Source organism: Micromys minutus (assembly GCF_963924665.1).
Source record: "Micromys minutus genome assembly, chromosome: 10".
Lineage (NCBI taxonomy): Eukaryota > Metazoa > Chordata > Mammalia > Rodentia > Muridae > Micromys > Micromys minutus.
In genome coordinates, this window is record NC_137979.1 from 64,370,037 (window position 1) to 64,393,760 (window position 23,724).

At 52.0% G+C, this 23,724-nt stretch overlaps 2 protein-coding genes across 4 annotated transcripts in view; one reads left to right on the forward strand and one right to left on the reverse strand.

Moving 5' to 3' along the window:
• TBC1D16 (TBC1 domain family member 16) overlaps positions 1 to 21,432 on the reverse strand; it is a 75,894-nt gene extending 54,462 nt beyond the window's left edge. For both annotated transcript variants that reach the window (XM_080922692.1, XM_080922691.1), the window contains exons 1-3: positions 21,372 to 21,432; positions 4,459 to 4,698; positions 2,678 to 3,275 (exon numbers count right to left, since the gene is read on the reverse strand). In XM_080922692.1, the coding sequence (XP_080778818.1) occupies positions 2,678 to 3,275; positions 4,459 to 4,636 (776 nt within the window). In that variant the 5' untranslated portion in view covers positions 4,637 to 4,698; positions 21,372 to 21,432. The remainder of the gene's footprint in view (positions 1 to 2,677; positions 3,276 to 4,458; positions 4,699 to 21,371) is intronic.
• A 710-nt stretch (positions 21,433 to 22,142) lies between these two features.
• The window catches only part of CCDC40 (coiled-coil domain 40 molecular ruler complex subunit), a gene marked incomplete at both ends in the record, with an annotated part of 36,887 nt that continues 35,305 nt past the window's right edge, over positions 22,143 to 23,724 (forward strand). The window contains 2 exons of one of the 2 annotated variants that reach the window (XM_080922694.1): positions 22,143 to 22,171; positions 23,607 to 23,679. In XM_080922694.1, coding sequence (XP_080778820.1) covers positions 22,143 to 22,171; positions 23,607 to 23,679 — 102 coding nt within the window. The remainder of the gene's footprint in view (positions 22,172 to 23,606; positions 23,680 to 23,724) is intronic. The other variant, XM_080922695.1, reaches the window with a different exon arrangement.

A 23,724-nucleotide genomic window follows, 5' to 3' on the forward strand; every position in this document is an offset into this window, starting at 1 on the left:
ACATTCAGGTCTTCAGAGCTAAGCCCCTGCCCAGTACCATCCTCAGCCCCGACACTAACCTTTACCTGCTCTGCCATTGCAAAGGATCAGCCTTCCTTTCTTTCTTTGTAAACACTCAGTCTCAGGCATTTTGTTTCAGCAACAAAAACTGGACAACGTGTTCCCGACCGTCAGGCAAAATACACTGATCCAGCATGAAGGGCAAGTGTGGCAGACCTGTTAGGGTCGACCCTACACGGGCACCACGGCAGATGAGCTACCACAAGGCTGAGGCACAGGGGGCATCACAGGGAGGGTAGGGGAGAAGCTGAGCACTCCCAAGAGCCATCCCCTGCAGTTGGACAGCTCCTTGATCTCACATCCCAGCCTTGACCTCCGCCCACCGGCCCTGAGGAGGAATTACATCTCACCCCCATGAGGCACTGCATTTCAGATGCACAAGACCTCACAGCCAGGAGGAAGGCCCGGGTCTGATGCTCCTTTTGGGGTCCAAAGTTACTGCCCACCTCCGCCACCACTGGCTGCAGATTATGCATGCAGCCTGGGGTGTGATCCAGGAACCAGGAAGAGGGCAGAGCAGAGGAAGGTGAGAGGTGCCCCCTTCTGCCTGTGAGGAACTGGATATACCCCCTCAAAAGCCAGATGCAAGGGTGCCCCGGAGCTGAGGTCACAGCGGTCAGGAAGCTTAGGGAAGGGAGGGAGCTTAGGGACACAAAACCCAGTGACTGAGAGTCATTGCACCCAAGGACTCCAGTACAGGCATGACATACATATTATGGTCTGCATTTTACAGTGGGGAGGCAAGGAATCCTGGGAGATAAGCTTGCCCCAGACCCATGCTAAGCAGGGAGCCAGGGCCCAGTGACATCCCACTGCCTGATTCCTAGGTCCCAGTTCCTCCCAGGATGGAACAACTAGACATGGAGCAGGCTCAGGTCTGTCCATTCTCAGCTGCAGACTGTGGGCTACAGATAAAGCCAGGCAAAGCCACCTCTATGTCAGCCTGGCACTGGGTGTAACACTGGGAAGCACCATGCACTGCTGCTGTGGCACCACCAGGGGGAGCTCCCAACCCTGCCCAGCTGAGAAGCTAAAGGCTTCTCAGCCAAATCCTGGTTCAGTGAACCAGGTCTGGAATGCCCATTGTGGCTGACTACGTCATTCTGTCTGCATTCTCAAACACCAAGACCAATGTTTTCACCCCCTTAGGCTTTAGAGAACCGTGTTTTATCAAGGAGTATCTGGACAGACTCCATCTTGAATTCCTAACTGCTGTAGCCAGCAAGGCATTGTGTCTCTCTGTCATGCCCTCTGCTGACTGGCTCACTACAGCATTGGCATGATCGTGTTCTCCAAATGGGTTCCAGTCCTGCTGGTGACCTCCAGCAAGCCACAGGACTCCTGAGCCTTCCTACCTCCCTTCCCTGAGTACTGGGATGGGGCCGCACCAGGACCTAGCTCATAGCGTGGACATACATAATCCAGATTCTAATTGACACTGGTGCCTGTATATTGCAGCACCAATGTTTGCACAGTTATACATGCATGTACCAACCTCTGAGGACCTATGTTTAACAGTTTCAGATTGAAACACTCCATCTAGCAGGGAAGTTCCTTAAGCAGGAAGGTAAACAACTAGAAAAGCTTCAGGAAGTCCCCGAAACCCACCAGATTCACTAGGCCCCGCCCTACCAGAGTAAACAATAAAAACTGAGAATCCCTCTGAGGCTGACAAATGCTGCAAAGACCCCTCAAGAGACCAGACCAGCTGCCTGTAAGCAGCAGAAACCAGCTAAGCTGCCTGGAGGGGGCTTAGACCTATTGAGTCACCTAGAAAAAAAAAAAAAGCTGTCTGCAGGCTGTGGGGTATGCTCCAGGTTCCCAGCTTTGTGAGCTGTCACTCATGACTGGGTGGACATTACTGACACAGCTGTCTTTGGGTCATTTCTACTCCTGTAAGTGACCTCTGCCCACATACCTGTAAGTAACCTCAATAAAACTTCACAGCTCATCAAGTTGGGCTCTGATGGCGTCCACACTTTTGTGGGTTGTGGGCTCCCTATCTGGGGTGAGCAGATGCATGTGTTGTATCTCCCCAGGGAAAGTTCTGTTACACAACAGGAGGATCTAAGACCCCAGAGGACACTGGGTGACTGATTAGACATATCACCCAGGGCCCCCAGGCTAGAGAACCCTCCACAAGGCAAGCCATCCTGCCTCCTGCCTCCTGAAACTACCGCATATGCCATCCAGCCCACTGGCCGGCAACAAGGAGGAATCCCAGTGGGCCCGGCCATGTGTCAGGTAGTCTATAAAGACACAGCACCCAGTCCAGCTGTGGGCCAGGCAACACCACAAGAACTCACAGTACCACCCAGGGTCACGGGAAGGAGTTTGCCGGAGGGCTGTGACACACCTGACATTCTTCTGGATTAAGAATGTCCAAAGATCCTGCAAATGGGACCTGGGTCAGAGGCTACCAGGCAGTAGTCCTGGGTAGTGAGGCTGTGGAAGGTAACAGACGGAGAAAAGGAATTGGGGAAGATGAACGCAGGAACCCACCGGGCGTCTGAGCCATGCCTACGCCTGAACCCGGACCTTACGGACTGAGCAGGTGATTCTGGAATCACATCCTGCCGCGCAGGTCAGGTCTTGGGGGTCTGCATGGTGAACTCACCTGCTCTCGCTCTCCAGGAATGCAGAGCTGCTCCCCTCCGCAAGGGCCGCACTGATGGGGGAGAGGCAGAAGGGCGAGGAGAAGGCGTCGGAGTCTGAGTCGAAGGAACTATCCCTGCTCACGCCATCAGCCGACAACTCCAAGGAGCCCTCTTCCTCTACAGCCTCGGGCCGTGGCTCCCGACCATCCTCTGTCCCATCCTGGGAGCTGACGGCAGACAGGATCCCGGAGACACTAAGCACAGGTTGCGGGGCGGGCAGGGGCCCATCCACCTCTGGGCCCTGGGCCAGCTTTTCCCCATCTTCATCTGTAGGGCTGATGTGCGCAGCATCCTGTGTGTTCTGGACCACCACCAGGATGTCCTCGTCTTTGGGAATCAGGGGAGGCCTTGGCTCTGTAGGAGAGGGTTGGTAGGGGGCCCCCAGACTCGTGGTACGGCGCCGCCGAGGACGGGGTGCCTTGCGCACGGGGGAGCTCTCAGGGGTGATATAGCGTAGGGCCTCTTCGTCCTGCCTCTGGATGCGGGAGTTGGGGACCCATGCCAGGATGAGGGTAGCCCCCAGCAGCTCATCTTTCTCCATGTACAGGCACAGATACCCTGTGGGGAGTTGTAGGGCAGGTGGTCAGGGGATGGCTGGGCAGGTGGCTTCCCAGCTACATGCACAGCTCTAGGAGAAGAGAGGCAGATGGGAGACCCAATCATGTCAAGAACCGGATCCAAGACCGGCAGATGGATAACACTTGGGCTTCCTCCAGCCAGCAATGGCTTTCTTGGCTTGTTGTTTTAAACAGAGGTTTTGAGGAAGAAACCTCTTTTTAAGGCTGTTTGTCAGCACCAAGCTCTCAAAGGGGGTTGGAGGTTGGCATCTCCCAGTCCCCCTGTTGAGGGGTATCCCGATTCGTGGGCTATGACACACCATCACCAGGCTTCCCCGATTTTGTGATTCAAAACCCTTTAAGCAAGAGCCAACAACATCAGCCACATATATCCCTGGGGATTTGAACTCCAGCCAAAATCCCCTTGGCAAACGTCTTCGTCTGGCAGAGGTTGGGAGACTCGGCCAGCTGTTCATAACAGTCACACGAGGGAGAGGCTGTTCCCACACCCTCCAGTCACATGGCCTTGGGATACGGATGAGAAACTAAGATCCGGTCTTGACCCTTCACAACACCGCAAGTGAGGCACAGGGCCCCCAAAGGGAGCGGTTGCGTTTACAGCTGTTGTTTTTGATTCATGAGTGATGGACCCTCCAACTCTGAGCTCAGCCTAGAACCCTGCCGAGGCTCAAGGCCCGGATCTCTGGCCGGCCAGCTGGGAGCTCACCCAGAGAAGCGCATGCACACTCCCGGGAGAGCCTCTTCGCTGAGGTCTTTACTGGGCCTCAGCTCTGCCTCACACACGAGCTCTCTACTTCTGAGACCCCTTTCTGTATCAAAGCCACCGTTCCCACACTGCCCTAAGTCGAGCCTCTGAAAGTCTAAGGAAACTTCATCCAGCTGAGGGGAATGTGGGAGACTGAGCCTCCGGAACGGCAGCAGCGGAGGGGAGGCTCCATTCTCAGAGACCACAAGTGGACCAGGAATGGTCACAGGTAACACAAAGATCCAACACAGAGATGTAGGAAGTGTCCCTTTCGGGTCTCCCTGCTGATCCTTGCTTCCTCAAAAGCTGGAGCCCAAGTGAGGGCAAGCAAAAAGTGAGAATCCTTGGGAAGGTCCACCCAGTCCTTCCTGCCTTGGGCCTACCCTCCCTGGCTCGGCATGCTCAACCCCCACCTCACCTGGGTGGTGCTCTCCAGGGCCCTGCAACCCCTCCGGCGCGTGCACGCAGACATTGTTCTTGGAGTAGATGACCTCTCCATCCAGGACGGAGAGGGACCCGCCACTGCCCCCGGTGGTGAGGGTCAGGAGGTCCGAGGCCTTGGAGGAGGCCCTACGAAGGAGGCGGCCCAGAGACATGGCTCAGCGCACGTTTCCATCCTCCGCATGCGCACTTGGGCCCAGTCAGGGCTTGTCAGGACCTGCAGGGGTTGGGAGAGGAGAATATGGTCAGAGGCTTGGGTACTGGGCTTTGTCCTGCCTGGTACTGCCAGGATCCAGTGGCTTTTGGATACTGCTGGCACAGGGCGCACACAGAGCTGTGGGGCCATGCTGTACAGCCTCCGGAAGCCCAACCTGCCACAGGCCACTGGCATCTCTCCACAGTTTTGAGTCACTCACCCTACATCACTTAGGGAGCCGCGCCAGCACCAGGCTTGGCTGCCAACAGCACTCAGCTGCTTCCGAAATACAAAGGGTGGGGAGAGAAGGAGAAAAAGGGAGGAGGAAGAGGGAGGGAAGAGTTAGAAAAAGGAGAAGAAAAGAGAAAAGAGGAGGAGGTTTTCTCTGGCCCAGAAACTACACAAGCTACGTAAACAATACAATACTGTCTAGTAGCCATATTTGAAAAGAGAAAAAGAAACTACTGAAATAAAATTTTTAAATATTTTTTAAATGTATGTGAGTGCACTGTCACTGTCCTGAGACACACCAGAAGAGGGCATCGGATCCCATTACAGATGGTTGTGAGCCACCATGTGATTGCCGGGAATTGAACTCAGGACCTCTGGAAGAGCAGACAGTGCTCTTAAAACATATCAGAGAAGGCTGGAGAGATGGTTCAGGGGTTAAGAGCACTGACCGCTCTTCCAGAGGTTCAGAGTTCAATTCCCAGCAACCACATAGTGGCTCACAACCATCTACAATGTGATCCCTCTTCTAGTGTGTCTGAAGACAGTGACAGAGTACTCACATACATTTAAAAAAAAGAATAAATCTTTTTAAAAGCATATCATTAAAAATGAAAAAAATGAGCGATGAGACATTTTACTTCCTTCAGTCTGGTGTGTCCCCGTCTGCCACCTGGGGTGCCCAGGGCTGCGGTGGCTGTGGCAGTGACCTCCACAGCGGCATGCAGAGACATGCACAGCCTCCTCTGAGCCTCTCACACCCCACACCCCCCACATCACTGAGGGAGCTGCATCAGCACCAGGCTTGGCTGCCAACAGCCCTCATCTGCTTCCGAAAACCAAGAGCATCCTCAGTGGCCCTGTTTAGCCACACTGAGGATAATCAAAAGAATGTGCTGGAAGTTTGGAGAGAGATCCCACAAGCTGGGCAGCGTCTGCTCTTCGTTTGATAACACAGGCATCCAGAGCCACATGGGAGGAAGAGACACAGAATGCAGGAGGCCTTCATCCCCCGTGGGAGCACTCCTGCTTCTCCACGCTAGGATGGCTGGGTGTGCAGATAGCCTCCCTCCCGCAATGTTCTGGAGAGCCCTGGCTGCTTCTGGACAAGCCAGGGCAAATCTGTTCCCTATTAGCTAGGGTCATTTACTCTGGTAAGACAATTCTTATTTTCAAAATGGATTTGCTTTTTGCCTCTTTCATCTAAATTAAACCTGCCGCCTGGTGTCTGGTTTCCATCACGCTGGGAAGAGGCAACCCCTGGTCTGTTTTCAACTCTGAAACCCTTTCTTTCCTGCACTAGGTGAGGTAACATCTGCCTGAAGTCTCTGCATCTGGAAGACCAAGGTAGGAGGGCTGTGAGTTCAAGGACAGTCTGGGCTGTATAAGACCTGGTTAGTGGGGGGAGGGGACAATGTGCACGTGCACCCGAGAGCGCGCACGCGTACACACACACAAAATGTAATAAAACTTTTTATAACAATGTCCAGATGGTAAAGTACTTACCTAGAACGCAAAATTTCTAGTTTGGCCTCTAGCATTAGGGAGAAATAGGTTCAAGGAAGTTATAATGGGGCTCTGGAGAGATGGCTCAGAGGTTGAGAGCACTGACTGCTCTTCCAGAGGTCCCGAGTTCAATTCCAGGCAACCACATGGTGGCTCACAGCCATCTGTAATGAGATCTGGTGTCCTCTTTTGGTGTCTCTGAAGATGGCTACAGTGTACTCATATAAATTACTTAAGTAAATAAATGAAAGTTATGATGGCTGGTTATAAAGGGCTATGGTGTGGTTCAGTGGGTAGAGCGGCCCTAGGCACCACCCCCAGCGTGATGTAAGCCCTGAATGGCTGCGCACGCATTCAATCCCAGAGATCTCTGGGAGGTGGAGTCAGAAAGACTTAAAATCTACATTGTGAGTTAAGGCTAGCCTGGGGTATGTAAGACCCTGTCTGCAAAAGAAGACAATGAGGAAGAGAAGAAAAGGGTGGTGGTGGGGGCGAGAACAAAGGAAGATGTATAAACACGTTCCCTTAAATAGCATGATCCAAACTATGTTTATATCTTTATATCTTCTATGTCCGGTCTAAAAATACAGAAATTTAAAAGTGTAAAATCCCACCCACTGGAATTATATCTTCCTTTTAGTTACATCGCAAACACACTGAGTCCCATATGTTCTGATCCTAACCCCAGCTCAACTTTCAGCATTATGTGAGGATGAATTCAAGCTACCGGGGTCACTGGTGTTCAAATCAGGATGACAGAGGCTCTCAGAAAAAAAAGAATCTGGAGGCAGGCACACCTTCATAGCTACTGGCTCGGCAGACGGCCATCTCCAGGCCCCGGAGATGAATCAAGAGGTCATTTCCCTCACAGCCTCAAAAGATACAAACTGGTCAGCACCCTGGCCCTTGGGTTTCTAGTTTCAAAGGCTACGAAGGAATAAACGCTTACTGTTCAAGAGCTCCTTGTATATTAACTTCTTATGGTAACCCAGGAAGCCAAAATCTGGAGATGCTATCTGCCTTTTGCTCCTATGTGCGTGCTGGCAACTCCACGCTTGCGACCCCACGCGAAACCTCGCACATAGCTCTACCTCTTAGCTGCATCACCAGCCTTTGCGTCGGAGATCCTCCCGCCTCAGTTATGGTTTAGTTTTAGTCACCTTCATCCAACCTAGAGTCATCTGGGAAATCCGCCTGGTTAGATTGGCCTGTGGCCATGTCTGTGGGCGTGCCTTCTTGATTGATTGGTGAGGGAGGGGCACGGTGGGCGGTGCTACCCCTGGCAGATGGTCTGCCAGGTATAAGAAAGCAAACTGGGCAAGACTGGGAGGAGCCAGCGGGAAGCAGCACCACCATTTGCCGCCCTGACTTTAACCAGCACGTGGAAGTGGAAATTAACCCTTTCCTCCCCTCGCTGTTTTTGGTCATACTCTTCGTCACAGCAAGAGAGAGCAGACTAGGACCCACGCGCCCCCACCCCTTGCTGGGCACAGCCTGACCTGTGTTTGCCACGCAACGCCTACTCTGAAGGACGGAAGTCTCCCATTTCCTTCTAAATGATTGGGAGCCCGTCTCTGTGACTTCGGACTTCTTGTTCCCAGAATTCTTCTCAAGCTACAAATTACAGCTGGTTTTGTATCTTCCTTTTTCTTATATCTTAAATTCTCAACTTAAAGAACCACTGTCGATATATCAGAAGGCCTGGGGTAAGCGTCTACGTGGGAGTTGACGGTCGGTCGGCCAGTTTAGCGTGGTGTTTATAGTGGTCTTATTAATACGCGTTTTTTTTTTTTTATGGGTGAATGATAAAAACCGGAAAAATCAACAATACCTTCATAATGCTGGTATATTTGGATATTTGAGGTCCTTAGCTGTGGCCTGGGGACCTACTCGTTCCACGTTACCATTGGCGCCCTCCAGACACATCTATGCCGAACACCTGAGGAGCACGTATGCATTCACACACAGAATCCATGGATCTCAGTACCTACACTTACACGCAGTTCAGAGAGAGGAAGGCGTTGGCGGGGCTGGGAGTGGGGATGAAGGGGGCCGCAGGGTTGGGGGTCCACTGGCCTCCTCTCAGGCTGTCAGCGACTCAGTATGAATAATACCATGAATGAAATGTGTAACAGCACACAAGCCATCTCCAATCAGAAACAGGAGGACTCCGTGGAGATTGTTACCGGCCCCCAGGTGCTGGGTCTTCGCCTAGCTGTTCCTAAACCATCCATGGCTGGTTTCTGAGGCCTTAAAGGTAAGCCTCCTGCAAGCAGCCTCCTCCCATAGACAGTCTCTGTGACTTCACACCCTGCTTTGGCTGTTATGGGAGTAACAGAAGTTATTTAGAACCAGGTCCATCCCTGGGCTCTTCCCTATCCAGCTAGGGCCAGAGCAGCCAGCAGGGAAGGGGTGAGCCGGGCTGTAGGGAGGGGGCTGGGAGGATTGCAGGGAGTCTCTTCCCAACTCCAACCCAGCTCACACCACAGCTTCCTGCTGTGTTGGCTGCCGGACCTGCCACCCTGTGGTGAGGGGAGGCACAGCAGCCCCCAGAGCCCTGCCTGGGTCCTATCTTTGGGGTTCTTGCTCAGGGCCCAGATGTCACCCCTATCCCCAGCTGGGAAAAACTGCTGGTAGGAACTCAGGGAAAGAGGGTTGAGCAGGGCAGGCTACACTTAGCAGCCTGGGTGGCCAGGCCTTTGAGGAAAATGGCAGTCCACCGTCAACACTGCGGGTGGGGGGAGGGGTTCTCCAACCTCTATGTGTGTGCGCCGAGCGTCAAGACCTAGCTCCTCGACACACAGGTCACGTGTACCAGAGGCACACCCGCGCTGCGTGCGGCGCACGCCACACCCCCAGGGCTGCTGTCAGTGCTGCTCCCTCGCCAGCTGCACAAATAAGAACGCGTCATTATTGCGCTCAGGTTTCCAGGCTCCATCTTGAAGCGCTCGCTGGACACCGTCAGCGCGAGCAGTGGGGGTTGGGGAGCGCCAGCGCACTGTAGACTCTGCAGGGTGCTCGGGCAGCTGGGCAGCCATGCCTCACAGTATAACTATCCTTGCCCAAGTTTGCCCTGATTATGGCAAACCCTGCCTGTCCCAAAACCAGGGCTTGGCTGGGAATGTATCCTCTATTGTCCCTTGGTGTGTCCCCCAAACCAGGGACCAGACAGAGGCTAATCTGTGATGTCACAGGCTCCTCTACACAAACAAGGAAGCAGGGACAAAGAGCAGCCTCAGATCTAGGGTGATCTGGAGGCCCTCTGGGAAAACTAAGCCCTCCCCCATTAATAACTGAATGAATGTTCCCTTGGACTCCAAGGTCAAGTCACCTGACTTGCCACCTCCAGGATGTGGCTGCTCCCTGCTGAAGGGGCACTCACAAGCTTGAGCTTCCTACTGCTGTGGGGGGTGGCTGACAGGAACTGATCACCTTCTTCCCACCTGCATTTCCTGTCAGTGTATAGCAGGCCCACTGAAGCCTAAGGTTGTCCACCATGCAGCCCCAAGGTTGTCCATCCTTCCTCACCAAGTCCACCAGCCTAAAACAGTCTACAGAACCCACCAGCATCCTGTGCCCTGGCCTCTTACCCGGTTGTCACGGGAAGCTTGCCAGGTGGCAACAGGACAGGAACATGGTGGCAGGCCAGCAGGAGCAGGTGGGTTACCATGCAGCCTCACACGATACTTCCAGGGTCCCGATCAGACACTGAGCTCCTCCACATATCATGTGTGCTCACTTCCACAAGTACAGGGGTGCTGGAAGTTTCCGGAGGGAGTCCCCAACAGGAGCACCAAGTCCCCAAGGGAGATGTGAAGTTAGGGTTGGAGCCTGATGTTGCAAGAGGGCAGCACCACACAACCCTAATAGCCGAAGGGTATAAAAACAGAGAGGAGGATGGGAAGAGAAAACAGGGGTGACCACAAGTCTCAGAGCTGGGTGGGCGGGATCCCAGTTAAGGAACAGGTGCAAGGAGAGAGAAGCAGGTGGGGAGCAGGTGAGCCCAGGCTTCAGCCTGGGGCCAACTCCACAGTGGTCGCTGAACCCTGAAAGCAAGCTTAACTCCTGAGACCTAAGTTTAGAAATGGTTAAGATGGTAAAGTCTGTTACCTAATGTACTATTTAAAAAAGAACCAAAACTTGCGAGCATTGTTGGGGGGAGAGTTACACAACTACAGCCAGTTCTTTCTGGATGTTCTGATCTTCTTTTCTAAAAGCCTGAAAATGTTCTCTAAAAAAGCAAAACAAAACAAAACAAAAACATGGCTTAGGCTTGGAAAATGGCTCAGTGGGTTAAGGCGTGACTCAAACATGAGCTCCGATCCCCAGAACTCACTTAAGAGGACAGGAAACAGAATCTCCCAGAACTCTCGTACCAGACAACCTTTCGTGTGCAACACAGCTGAACAGATATTCTGCCTCAGTGAGGTGGAAGACAAGACCAACACTGGAGGTGTCCTCTGACCACCACGAATGTCCCACACACATGTGCCCTCATACATGAATGTGACACATATATCATGCACACATACACATTTTATACACTCTGTCCCACTGGAAGCCTGAGCGTGGGTGCTTCCAGAGTTAAGAACAGCCAAGCAGACAGACTCAGATTGCTCCAGACCAGGGAGCAGTCGCTCAACAGAGGAACTCAAAATGCATGAAGGAGCCTCTGGGTATAGCTCCGTGAAAAGAGCCAGTCCAAAGACGCCACACTGTTCCAGAACCAGGCTCAGCTCCTCTAATCCCCAAACATGAGATCCAAAGTGCTCTCCATGTGACATGACAGAGCATGTGGAAATTCCCATTGCCAACCAATGTGAGTGACAAGCAAAAGACAGGTGCACTAGAGACACTGTAAAGCCATCCCATGTGTTCAAAGTGTGCATATGGCATTTTACACACACAATACTATTACATAAGGTGGAGCACAACACATGAAGATACCCGACACCAATGCCTAGTCTAGATGCATATGCACAGGCAAGACTTCACGTATGAGAATACACACACAAGCACACATGTGCACATACAAGTACACACAAACACGCACACATACAAACATATATTATGCACACACAAACATACGTGTATACACACAAACACACATGTGAACACACGCATGCACGTACACACACATACACACAAACATAAGTTCTACCCCCTATTTTAATTTATTCGTTTTTGCAGTGGTTTGGCCTGAAGCTGCTTATATTCTAATGGTAAGTACTGGTCCCCAAGATGTGTTACCCTAACAAGCAGATCCTTGCGTACTCAAATGATGGCTAGGGCCTGCGATTGGGCAGTGGGGAGAGAGAGGTGAGACTGGAGGGGGTTGCAGGTACAGAGAGAGACAGAGGAGGAAGGCAGGAGAGGAGGAAGCAGCCGTGGACCAGAAACACATGGCCCGGAGAAACTGCAACAGGGGCTTTCTAGCCAGGGAATAAATTAGAACAGCCCTAGATCTGCCCAATCTAGGCATGTGTCTTATAAATAAAATATCTGGATTGTGTGTCTTTTACACAGGCATGTGAGGATTATAAATTCCAACACTAGTTTTTTGTCAACTTGACACAAGCTAGAGTTCTCTGGGAAGAGGAACCTCGACTGAGAAATTGCTTCCATTAGATCGGCCTGTCAGTCAATAGTCTCTGTAGGGCATTTTCTTGGCTTCTAAAGGACAGAGAAGGGACAAGCTCACTCGGGCAGCTGGTCCTGGACTCTATAGGAAAGCAGGTGCATGGGAGAAAGCCAGTGAGCAGCATCCCTATACAGCTTCTGCTTAGCTTCAGTGACAGAATGTGACATGGAAGTGTAAGCCAATCAGTCCCTCCCCTCTCACACTTGCGTCTACTCCTGGTCTTTATCGAAATAACAGAAACCAAACTAATAATACTAGTCTTGTTTGCTTCCTAACAAACAGAGTAGAGACTCCATCAAAGGCACCATACCCCACCCCTGACACACACACACACACACACACACACACACACACACACACACACTGGTCATGTGGATTAAGTCCCCAGAAAGTCAGTTGCTAGAGGTGGGACAAAGCCATCATTGCTTCAAAGAGGGCATCACTGGATCTACTAATGTCTGCTCAGAGACCCTGCTGATTGATGTCTTTGCATCCAACACAGGTGACCTTTGAAGTACAGTAGCATGGAGTGGTTTGTGCCCACAACCTTAGGGACCTGGTGTCCTCTGAGGTCAGAAGGAGCAATGACCACCAGATGTCAGAAATGCTGCCAGGCACAGGTACCCTGAGCTCTTTCCACGGGTCAGGAGCTTCGACCAGTTACACACAGGGCAGCGAGGGACGACACAGACGGCAGAGACTGTGAGGGTGAACACACAGCTGACTTTCCCACCCTCACAGAGTCAGGGTCAGTGGTATCACAGAGCGGGGCACTCAGGGAATGGTCGTCAGCCAGGGAGTCACAGGAGTGGCTGGAGAAACTCAAGGCAAAAGCTTTAAAAATATATTTACTTTTGCTTTTTTTTAATCTCTATGTGTATGCGTGTGTGTGCTCATGTATGGTATCTGTGTGCACAAGCATGCACGCATGTATGTAGGTCACTGTACAAGTGTGGAGCTCAGAGGACAACGACAGGTGTCATCGCCTTCTTTCTCCTGTTCACAGGTATACACTCCAAGAGAGGGAGGCATGAGGGTCTCTGTCTCCCTTCTCTCTGTAGGCACTGAGATAACAGGTCGGCTGTCACACTCCGCTTTCCCGTGGGTTCTGGAACCCAAACACTTGCATGTAGGCCCTTCGCCACTAAGCTGTCCCCCAGCCCCTAATATTGACTGATTGGTTGGTTGCTTGGCTGGTTTAGACAGGGTCGTATTATGCATGCCCCGGATAGTCTGGAACTTATTATATAGACCAGGCTGTTCTCGACCTCACAGATTCAAGGCAGACTCTTGACCTTGTCCCCGTGATACATGTTCTTTAAAACGCTTACACCCGGGTCAGCACCGAGGATCTCAGACCACACTCCATGTGCCACACTCCGTGCGCTCCCTCTGGGATGCACCACCCCCACCGGTAGTCTAACACCTCCTGCTGATGAAGGGGACAGCCGCCAGCCTGACAGTTGGCACAAAGATCAAGAGATGGAGGAAGCCAGAGCCAGACTCCAGCCAGCTCGGGCACACAGGCAGCCAGCCACTGATGCCGGCTTTAATGGGCGAGGCTGATTTCCACCTGTGACTGAGTATGCCCCTAGCCGCACCTTAGGCTGTCCTAGGCCACCGGTGCCAGCATGGCAGAGCCATTTGCAAACAAAACTACTGTGCAAGAGAAGAACAGCGTGACCTCCTCGCCTAAGAGAGAGCTCACAAAACCCTCCTGGAGAACCCCACAGAGCAGGCTCTACAGCTCACAGGGGATGTGGGGGGGTGCCTGGGTGGGGGCGGGGCACCTGCTAGGGAAAGGTGCAAAGGGTAGGATAGGGTTCGGACCCTAGCACTCATGTTGAAGCAGGTGACCACACTGGAAGCTGGGACAGATAGGATCCTGATTTCTACAGCAGGCTGACTGGGTACAGCAGTCTAATATGTGAGCCCTGGGTTCAAATGAGAGACCCTGCCGTAAAAGTGGAGAGCAAGGAAGAGACTGGATGTTTGTCTCTGGACTCAACATGCCAAACACCTGTACATGTACACACACACACACACACACACACACACACACACAAATATTCGGAGGAGATGGAGAGATGGCTTTGTGGTTGATGCTCGCTTTACAAGTATGAGAACCAGAACGTGGATTCCCCAGAACCCACATAAGTGCCAGGTGGGTGTGGTGGTCCACCTGTAATCCCAGCCAGGGAAGGTATAAACAAGGAATTTCCAAAGCAAGTTATCCAGTGAGATTGGCCATATTGGTGAGCTCCAGGTTTGATTGAGAGTCCCTGCCTCAGCGAAAAAGATGGAAAAGCAAGACGTCAAGTCTCCATATGGATGGCCACACACAATGTGAGCACACATTTACACACATGTGCTACACACATATACATGCTACATACATTTAGGAAAATGAAAAAAAATAAATTAAAAAAAAAAAAGGCTGGAGAAATGGTATGGTGGCCAAGAGCTCTTGCAGAGGACCCCAGTTCAGTTCCTAGCACCTCCATGATGGCTTACAGCCATCTATAAATTCCAATTCCAGGGATCTAACACCACCTCAGGTCTCTGCAGGGTCTAAATGAGAGTTGTGCACATATGTGTGTGTAGACAGAACACACATAAACATGAGACTAAAATAAACATTGTTTTTAAAATGGGGTAGAACAGAAGTCCCAAGAGGAGAGAGACGGGAGACAGGAGGGGCCCCACAGCAGGCCTGGAGAAAAACAGGTGACTTTTTACACACACACACACACACACACACACACACAAGTGGAGCCTGCTGTTACCTACTGCCCCACAGGAGCCACAGAAATTTTCTCTTGGAGGCTTTGAGTCTGCTAGGCAGAGCAACAGCTGGAGTTTTCCACAGCTGATGTTTACCAGGAGTAAAGTTAAGACACATATCACCCAGAATTTATGGCCAGAGATTGGGTGACTTACGCCCAAGATCCTTCCAGATGTGGAGAGGGCAAAGGCCATCAGAAAACCAGTAAAAAACACGACAGCCTGCCTCTGTTTCCGAGTATCAACCTCCTGTGGCTGCTGCAGCAGGAGCCAGTCATGTTCGGAGCTTACCAGACCAGGTGTAAGTCCGTCCAAACGAGACCTCTGGACTACACTAGCAAACAGGCAGGGCTTGCTCTTTCTGGAAACCCCAGAGGACCTTCCAGAAGCCTTGCATCCTTAGCCAATGATGACCAGCAGAGTCTCTGCCACATTCCACGGATCTGACGCTGACCTTGTAATCACACTGAGGTAACCCAGGCTCTCCTCTCCTCTCCAGGTCAGCTACTGTGCAAACTAGACTCCATGTGCAATCTGAATCCTGCTGGAAATGGCATAACATCATATGGTCCCTGTGTCAGGAGAGGAAGTGTTTGGAGTCCATTCATCTGTCAGACTTTAGGAGAACCCCACAAAATTCTGCCTGGCAGCTCCAGGGAGCTTGGGACCTTCAAGTCACTAGTTTTTGCCATCCAACTGCCTTGGACAAAGCACAGGGGACTGAGGCCTAGAGCCAGGACCCAGTGTCCCCTGACCTTGGGTTGCGCGCTCAGGTGGGGGTAGGGGAACTGAGTGAGTTGGAACTTCCTCCATCTAAAACCTTGGTTTCCTGTCTGGGTATAATGGGCTTTACCAGTTCCCCGAGGAGAAAAAGAAGAACAAAAGGGGCAGACTTCTCTTCTGGAAACTTCCTGGGAGAGCCAAAGAGGGTGGTCTGTGCTCACCAGGGGAGGAGGGCAACCACAGCTTCCCAACTCAGGCTGTCCTTGGTCTAAAACGCCACTCAGACGCTGCACAACTGCTCACGTGTGACCTCTGCCTTGAAGTAGGGACAGTCAAGAAGCCAAGGATGTTTAGAGTGCTGTGTGAATGGATGTAGCCCATACCCCGTTACTCCCCTGGCCCTGTCAGACTGCTCAGGAGTAGAAGGCCTTGAAAACAGGTCACCTGCCTTGTGGCCCACAGAAACCGGTTCATCGACTTTTCCCTCAAGGCTCCAGCAATAAAGCCTGGGACTAGGGATGACTTGTGAAACAAGAGTCAGACACACGCAAACAGGGATTCGTTCCTCCCTCCACATCTGCCTCAGCTCCCCTCGCCTCCCTGTTGGCTTTCCCAAGTCCCTTGTGTCCTCACCAGCCATGGGAGAGCCAGCTTTGCAGATCAAAGGGTGAGATCAACCAACCTGTCCCTCTGGGAAGACCTCTGGTCCCATCATTTAATGGCACCCCTGGGAGGCTGGCATGACTTGTCCTCTAGGGCGCATTAACTCTGGGTATGGCATCAAAGCAGAAGAGAAATGTACTCGCAGCCCACGGGCCCCCTGTAGGATCCCGCAGGGTCCCTGTTCTGAGAACAAGATGGCTGAGGTGGAGGGGGTTAACCTTGCTGCTGGAACCCAGACCATGTGCCGGAAGGGAAAGGTCCTTTGTAGCATGCTGGTCAGCACAGCAGGGCTGGGAGACCTCAGAGATCCTGGAACTGCTATCTACCTCTTCCAACCGACTGTTCAGCGATCCCTCTGATACAGTCTCTCCCTGCAAAGCCCCAAAGCCAGGGCCTCCCTCCAGGAGCTGTCCGCCTTTACGCCCCTGGACCCCAAATATAAACATCCTATTTCTCCCGCAGAACAGGGGAAACTGGGCTAGGAAAGGCAAGGAAACCTGCTGATGTGCCAAGTGCAAAACGCAAAACCAGCCTGGGAGACTGCCAGCAGCTCCAACGAAGCCAGCCAGGGGCTCATGAGCAGCCCAGACCAAGCTGCCCAGGGTTCACCAGCAGCACAGAGACCAGGCTAGCTCCTGACTTCTGCACTGCACTTGTAGATGGTGCACTGTAGTTGGGCAAAGCACAAGCTAAGGAACCACAAAACAAGCTTCAGATCAGGGAGAAAACCCTATTGATGACATCCCAAAAAGGACTGATCCAGTTTAGAGAAAGTTACTTAGTTACAGAACGTGAGTTTTTGAGGGATTGGAAAAATGGCTTCATTTGTATCTTGTCTGTCAGCATTCTGTCTGCCCCAGGAGCCTGAGGGCCCCAGTTTCATCTCCTATGCCCATGAAAAATCTGGAAAGCGCCTCTAATCCAGTGCTAGGGAGGTGGAGACAGGCACATCCCGGAGCCTCTGGAAAACACAGCATGAGTAGGTCCTGAGGAACATCTGCCCCCCCACATTCATGCATGCATATGAGAACATACATCAAGACACACATGTGAGCATATACACACATTGTGTACACACACACCCACCCACCCCATACATGCCCCTCCCCCACATTCTCTCTCTCTCTCTCTCACACATACACATGTGAGTGCACTCTGTGTGTGTGTGTGTGTGTGTGTGTGTGTGTGTGTTCTCATACACATAGAAAATAAATGTAAGCTAAGAAAATGTTTTAGGTAGTAAAAGCTTATAGTCTGCAGTCACAGGACTGTTGTAAGTCTGCCCATTTTCTGGATTGTTTGTTAGAAAAGCTTAGCTTGGTTCCTTTCTATCCCGCTTCTAGATACACTCTCCTTAACAATTTGGGAATTATCAACATTTTTGGGTTTCCTTATTGTTTTTTGCTCTGTTTTGATTTTGTTGTTATCCAAAGCCTTCCGCCCCACCCTGTGGATCTTGCCGCCCAGTTGGTCTCTAAAGATGAGGCCTTTTCCCTTTTCTCCTCTGTTCTCCTGCGGGCAGCAGTTGAGATTTTACAACTTGCCTGCCCTGGAGTTTTTCCTCTAAAACTCTGATCAAATTGTTCTTGTGTAGCCAAAACATAATTTTGAAAGATTAACCATTAGGTGAGTGGGTGACGGTCTGATGCCACCATTATCTGACGTGACTTGATTCCCAGCATCCTTTCTTTACAGGTCTGGATGCATCCACTAAGGCGATCTGCGCGGGTCCGGGCTTCTTCCCTGCCCGACATGTCTCAGCTACATTAATATCCTGCAATCAAATGATGTAGAACATGACAGACATCAATGAAAGCAGCTTCTCCTGCTACAAACTAGCACGACTCCTCATGGCTAACAGCTCCCCTCCTCTGAAGCTTGTACAATCTACACAGCCAGTTTTACAAGAGCAGAGTCAAGCCTGTGGAAGAATTTTTAAGAAATTTCAGTCATAGGGAAGGATAAGCTAGACTCTTAGAGGAGACTTGTGTTGCCAGGTAAACTGTCCAACTCTGCTACCCAGGACAACCTGAAGGAGTCCAGTCCCCACCAAGTTATAAAGATTGGGATGTAGCAGCATCTCTCACAAGGTATTGGGCTGTAATCTCAGCTACCCAGAGGGCCGAAGCAGGAAGACCGCAACTCTAAGGCCACCACCCATCATAGCTCCACAGTGAGCCCAAGGAAACCCTTCATAAACCCACGGGCTCAGAGGCAGAGCACCTGCCTAGCAAGCGTGAAGCCCTGCCCAGGTTCAGCCTCTGGTATCGCAAAAGAAAACAAGAGATACTGATCCAGACTGAATCAAAACTGAATGAATGAACACAGCCATGGGGGTGGCAGAGCCCTGACCCAGGGTGGGGGCTGCTCGCTCTCGGCCTTGGACACAGAAGCTCCAGCACGCAGCGGTCTCATACGGTAATAAAGAGACTAGTGCTCAGCCCCAAATCCTAACCACCGTGGAGGAGAAGGGAGGAAGAACACAAGAGCCGGGGGATGGGGAGGATCGCCGTAAACGGATGACACCGGAGAAGACAGGGGTGACAGCGCACCCCTGAAATCACAGCCACAGCTGTGGCTACCTTCGTAAGACCTGCACAAGAACAAACCAGTCAGCCTACCTAAGCAAGGGTGGCAGTCCCCAGGCCCCGCCCCTTACTGGAAGCTGGAGGTTTCCCAGGCTGCAGCGGGTGGTCCTACACATATACACAAGTGGGCAGCACTAGTTAGATTCCGGGAATCATCAAAAGAGGAGGAAAAATTAAACAAGAAGGAGAGGTGTGGGAGAGAGGGATACAGGGTACACTAGAGGGAAACGAGTTTATGCGCGCATGGAATTCTGAATTAATAAAGACATTGTAAAAAAGGAAAGCAGGGTTTTTAACTTGCGCGGTGAAACGTGAAAAGTCTAAGTGACAGATATGATAGTTTACAAGTTGACAAACAAGAATGGAAGTACACACCTGTAATCCCAGCACTTAAAATGCAGAGGGGGGGGTTGCCATGAGTTCTAGACCAGCCTAGGCTGCAAAAGAGAGAGGTGGGGAAAGAGAGAAACTGAGTCTCAACAAAAAGTTACTTGCTGTCTGCCAGGCACTTGGGTGGTGAGGTTTTGAAGAGGAACCATCCAACAAGGAGTCAAACAAGAGACAAAGACTGGTGTATACTGTCTGTTTTTGGAGACCATACAGGGTTGTGTTTTAGTTTTGATTTTTAGTTGTTTTGTTTTGTTTGGTTTGGTTTTTGTTTTTTTTTCTTTTTGGTTTGGTTTGGCTTGGTTCTTTAAGAAAGAATCTTTGTACCCCAGGATGGCCTGAAGCTCACTATATAGCACAGGCTGGCGTTAAACTCACAGAAATCCCCCTTCTCAATGCCTCTCCTTCTCACGCACTGCAGTCCTGAACCGCCATTGCCCAGGGAAGGTGGTCTTATCACTGCGGCTTGTCATTCAACATCGGGGCATGGAGAGGCCAGGGCAGTAGCAGGGGAGTTCTGTCCGCCCAAAAGTCACCCTCTCAGAGGGGAAGGCTCCAAAGCAAAGAGTGCTCCTCAGGGAGTACAGTGAACTGATCCTAGCTGTGAGGTTGCTGGCCAGCCAGGTCTGGGCTGGGTCACATGTCACCATGTGATGGCATCTTGGGGTAGATGTCAGCGAAATAGTTCTGTGGATAAAGGTCACTGCCCCCAAGCCTGAGGGCCTGGGTTTGATTCCTCTCAAGGCTCACGTGGTACAAAGCCAGAACTGACCCCCACAAGCTGTCCTCTGAGTTCCGCGTAGGCACCACCAAGGCACACGTGGGCTCACATACACTCACACAATATTAGTTATAATAACAATGTGGTTTTGAAGATGTATAAACCGCAGCTCTTTCACAGGTCTGTTTGTGCACAATGCAAGCCCACAGGAGATGATCAGGGGCTGTTAACAGAGAGCAAGATTACCAGGAGAGCCAACATTTCCCATGGAAGAACCTCCCAGCGATACTCTAAATACTCCACCCACCAGGAAGCTACAGGGAAAAAAACAGACAAAACAAACAAACAAGCCAAAAACACTTCAGCGCTGCTCAGCCAAGAGATCCTTCCCCAACAACCAGCTGAGAACCAACTCAGGTAAATTCCCAAAGGGCCATCCCGGTGCCCAAAGTTCTTGCACCGTTAAGTTCAATATTCGCTATCAAGGTTAATGTGTATGCACGCCAAGACTTGCATAGTTTCTTCTAAATTTTCTAATCAGTTATTAGGATTTAGAGTGGAGCCCCTAGACCTCAGGTCTTTGTACCCATGCTCTGACCAAGATGCTTGGCGACGGCACATTTCCCCTCTCTTTTCTGATAAAGGAAGTTGACAGGGGCCATGGAACAAACTTTAACGGAGGCAAGAGCCGCTTTTCTATTCCCCTATTTCTGAACGGAACCTGGACTAGATTGTGGCCAACATGTGACACCGACTTCGGAGGAACAGGTTTTTCTCACCGCGCGTTCTGGCAGGGTTCTGTGGGTTATTTTTAGCAATCTTAAATTGCCCTTTTTTCTTTTTATACTATCTCTTTTTTTTTTCGTTCTTTTGAGGGAAGGACGAGAGAGAGAGAGAGAGAGAGAGAGAGAGAGAGAGAGAGAGAGAGAGAGAGAGAGAGAGAGAGAGAGAGAGAGAGAGATGGCGCAAGCTAAAAAGAAGCGAGGACCCTGACATAGGGCTCTAAAATATCCCTGACCATTCCCCCTAGTGCCCCAACGCTAAGACCGCGCACTCCCAAGAGGACATGGCACACCTTGGGGGCTCTGTCAGACAGTGCGAGAACCCCACAAGTTCTTCGCATGCTCAGACCAGCCAGCAAGACAAAGACCGCAAGTGCACCGGCCCACAGCTCCAGACAGGCGGGGACCGAGTCTCCTCGAGTGGGCCCACTCCCAGAGCAGGGAGTCTCACTCGAGGATGGAGTCCCCAGGGCGTCCCCAGCGAGATCCGGGTCCCTCCGCATCGCCCCCGCCCTGCGCCCAGCGCGGGTCCCCCAGCCCCTCCCGGGCCCCCCGCACAGCAGGCCCGCGTCCCGTGCGTGCAGATTCCATCGTACCCAGGAACCGCCACGTTGTCCCGAGTGGATCCCAAAACCCTCAGCCCGCGGTCTCAGACGAACACTGATACCCACCCGGGTCCGGCCGCGAGGGCTGGACACGCGCCGGCTCCGGGAGCCACCACCGCCGACGCCGCTACCGCCGCCGCCGCTAGCGAGGCGCGGCGGGGAGGGGATGTGGAGAGGCCGGCCCCGCTCCGCCCCGCTCCGCCCTTGCTCCGCCCCCGCTCCGCCCCCGGGCCCAGCCCCGCGCTACCCAGAACGCCACGCCCAGCCTCAACCTCGGGGCTCTCTGCTGACTCCCTCTGCAGGTCCCTCCGGGCGCAGGGTACCCGGGACTCTGCCTTGTATAGGAGCCCTGCGCCTCCGTTCGGGACATGCCTGTGCCCACAAATGCGCTCACCCACTGCGTTCTTATTTTTCAAATGTGGGGGTACGAAGGAATGGTGCCCACCAAAAGGTACTGGGCCCCTCTCTTCTGCCGACAACCTCTCAAAAGACTCCGTAGTTAGGGTCCCTCAGGAACCCAAAGCTGGATGTGAGAGAGCCAGAGCTAGGCGCGTTTCCCGGACACAGCATCCTCACCCTGCTTGCCACTCTCAGAGTCCCTGAACATCTTCGGGCCGAAAGAGGTGTTACATTAGCAATATCGTCACTCTGCAGAACCTGAGTCCGGGCGTAATAGGCTCGGACACATGGCGACAGACTGACAAAACATACATTTGTGCTTTAATGTATTTGTTTAGTGTGAGAACCGCTGGATTCATCCAGGCCCCGCCTCCTGCGGGCTTTGAGCGCGCGGTCCAGACTTCGCCGGATGTTGATGGCGTCGCCTAGCAACGAGAGATGGCGGAGCCGGAGGACCAGGCTGACGGGTAAGCCCCGCGGGAGTGATAATAAACCCACCAGATGTTTTCCCTAGCTTTCTGCACACAGGTACCGCTACCCGGTGAGCCTTCTCCTTCACTTCTGGGCCCCTTCCCACTCTCTTTCCCCACTTTCTGGGCCTTTCCTACCCTACCCAGCCCACCCTCCACTAAGTCCCTTATTTCTTCCACCTCCTGTCCTTTGTCCTTTCCTAGCCAACCCCCACCCCCGCCTCATTCCTTACTCCTAGCCCTTGCTTCTCCTGGACTACAGGCTTGCACGCCCTGCAGTAACCATGGCAACACCATGCTTGGTAAACCAGGCTGCAAAGCAGGACCTGGATAAGACGCTGTCCAGTATTGCAAGAGTTGGGAAGAAAGGAGGAGCACTTGCTCCATTGGGATTGGGCTAGACCCAGGCCACTCCCTGCAAGAATGGATCCCCTCCCGGACTTGAGGGGTAGAAAGATCCCCAGCACTGAGTGAACCCCCAAACGCTGCTGCCAGCTCTGTTTTAGGTTTTGTGCAAAACAAAAGCAAGTTTAAACAATTCTATTCGCTCAGACGTTTCTGGGATGTTTCATATATTTAGAGGTTAAGTCTCTATGGATGCCCATGGAAACGCATCCAGATTATATCACACGAGAAGGCTAACCGTGAAACAGCAATTACAGACTGAGCTCCAACTTGGGGAAGACTTGAAAGGCAAAGATTCTGAATGAAGGCAGGTGCACACAGATGTCTGTTTCAGTGGTGCTGTAGGGAGCAGAAGAGGAAATCGCCCGTGCTTTCATTGTCTGTGAAGCAGAAATCTATATTAGTTTTGTTTTTTCGTTTTTAGGCTAGCTTAGCTATGTCCTAAAGGCAGCGTGTAGAAGTGTGGTGCGCACAGAAGCCCGAGGAGGTTGTCAAGTGTCCCACTTTTTTCCATCCACCTTATTCCCTGGAAGCAGGGTCTCTCACTGAACCTGGAGCCTGAGGGCCAGCAAACCCCAGTGAGCCTCCTGCCTCAAACCCTCACAGTGCTAGAGATCCAGGCACGGGCAACTGCGCATGGCTCTTATGTGAGTGCGAGGGGTCCAGACTCCAGTTCCTAATTACATTTTTGAAAAGCCAAAATATTTTACATGCAAACCTTGACCATGCTGAGAAGCAGAGACCAAGTCTGTCCTCTCCCCTGAGACCTTCTCTGCTTTGTCCCAGAAACAGAATAGCTAAGGTGACTTCTCCGGGGTGTTCTCACATGCCGTTATACAGTTCCTTTCATGTTATAATAGCTTTGTGCTTTTCCCCCCGTACCAAATTTGTGGCAAGCATGACCTAGCGATGGAAGACTTTTGGCTGGCAGCAGGGTGAAATTGAGGCAGAGGCCTTACCACTGAGCAGCTAGCATGCAGTTGGCATGATAAGATAAGCTGTGAACCAGTGTTCCTGTCTCTAAAAGCAGGTCACACCTGGACGGTGAACAGGCTTCTGCAGAAGAGGAGACGGAGCAGCAGGGCACTGAAGGCCGTGAGGTAACTTCCGTCCGGATTCCTGTTTGCTAGGAGACAAACAGACAG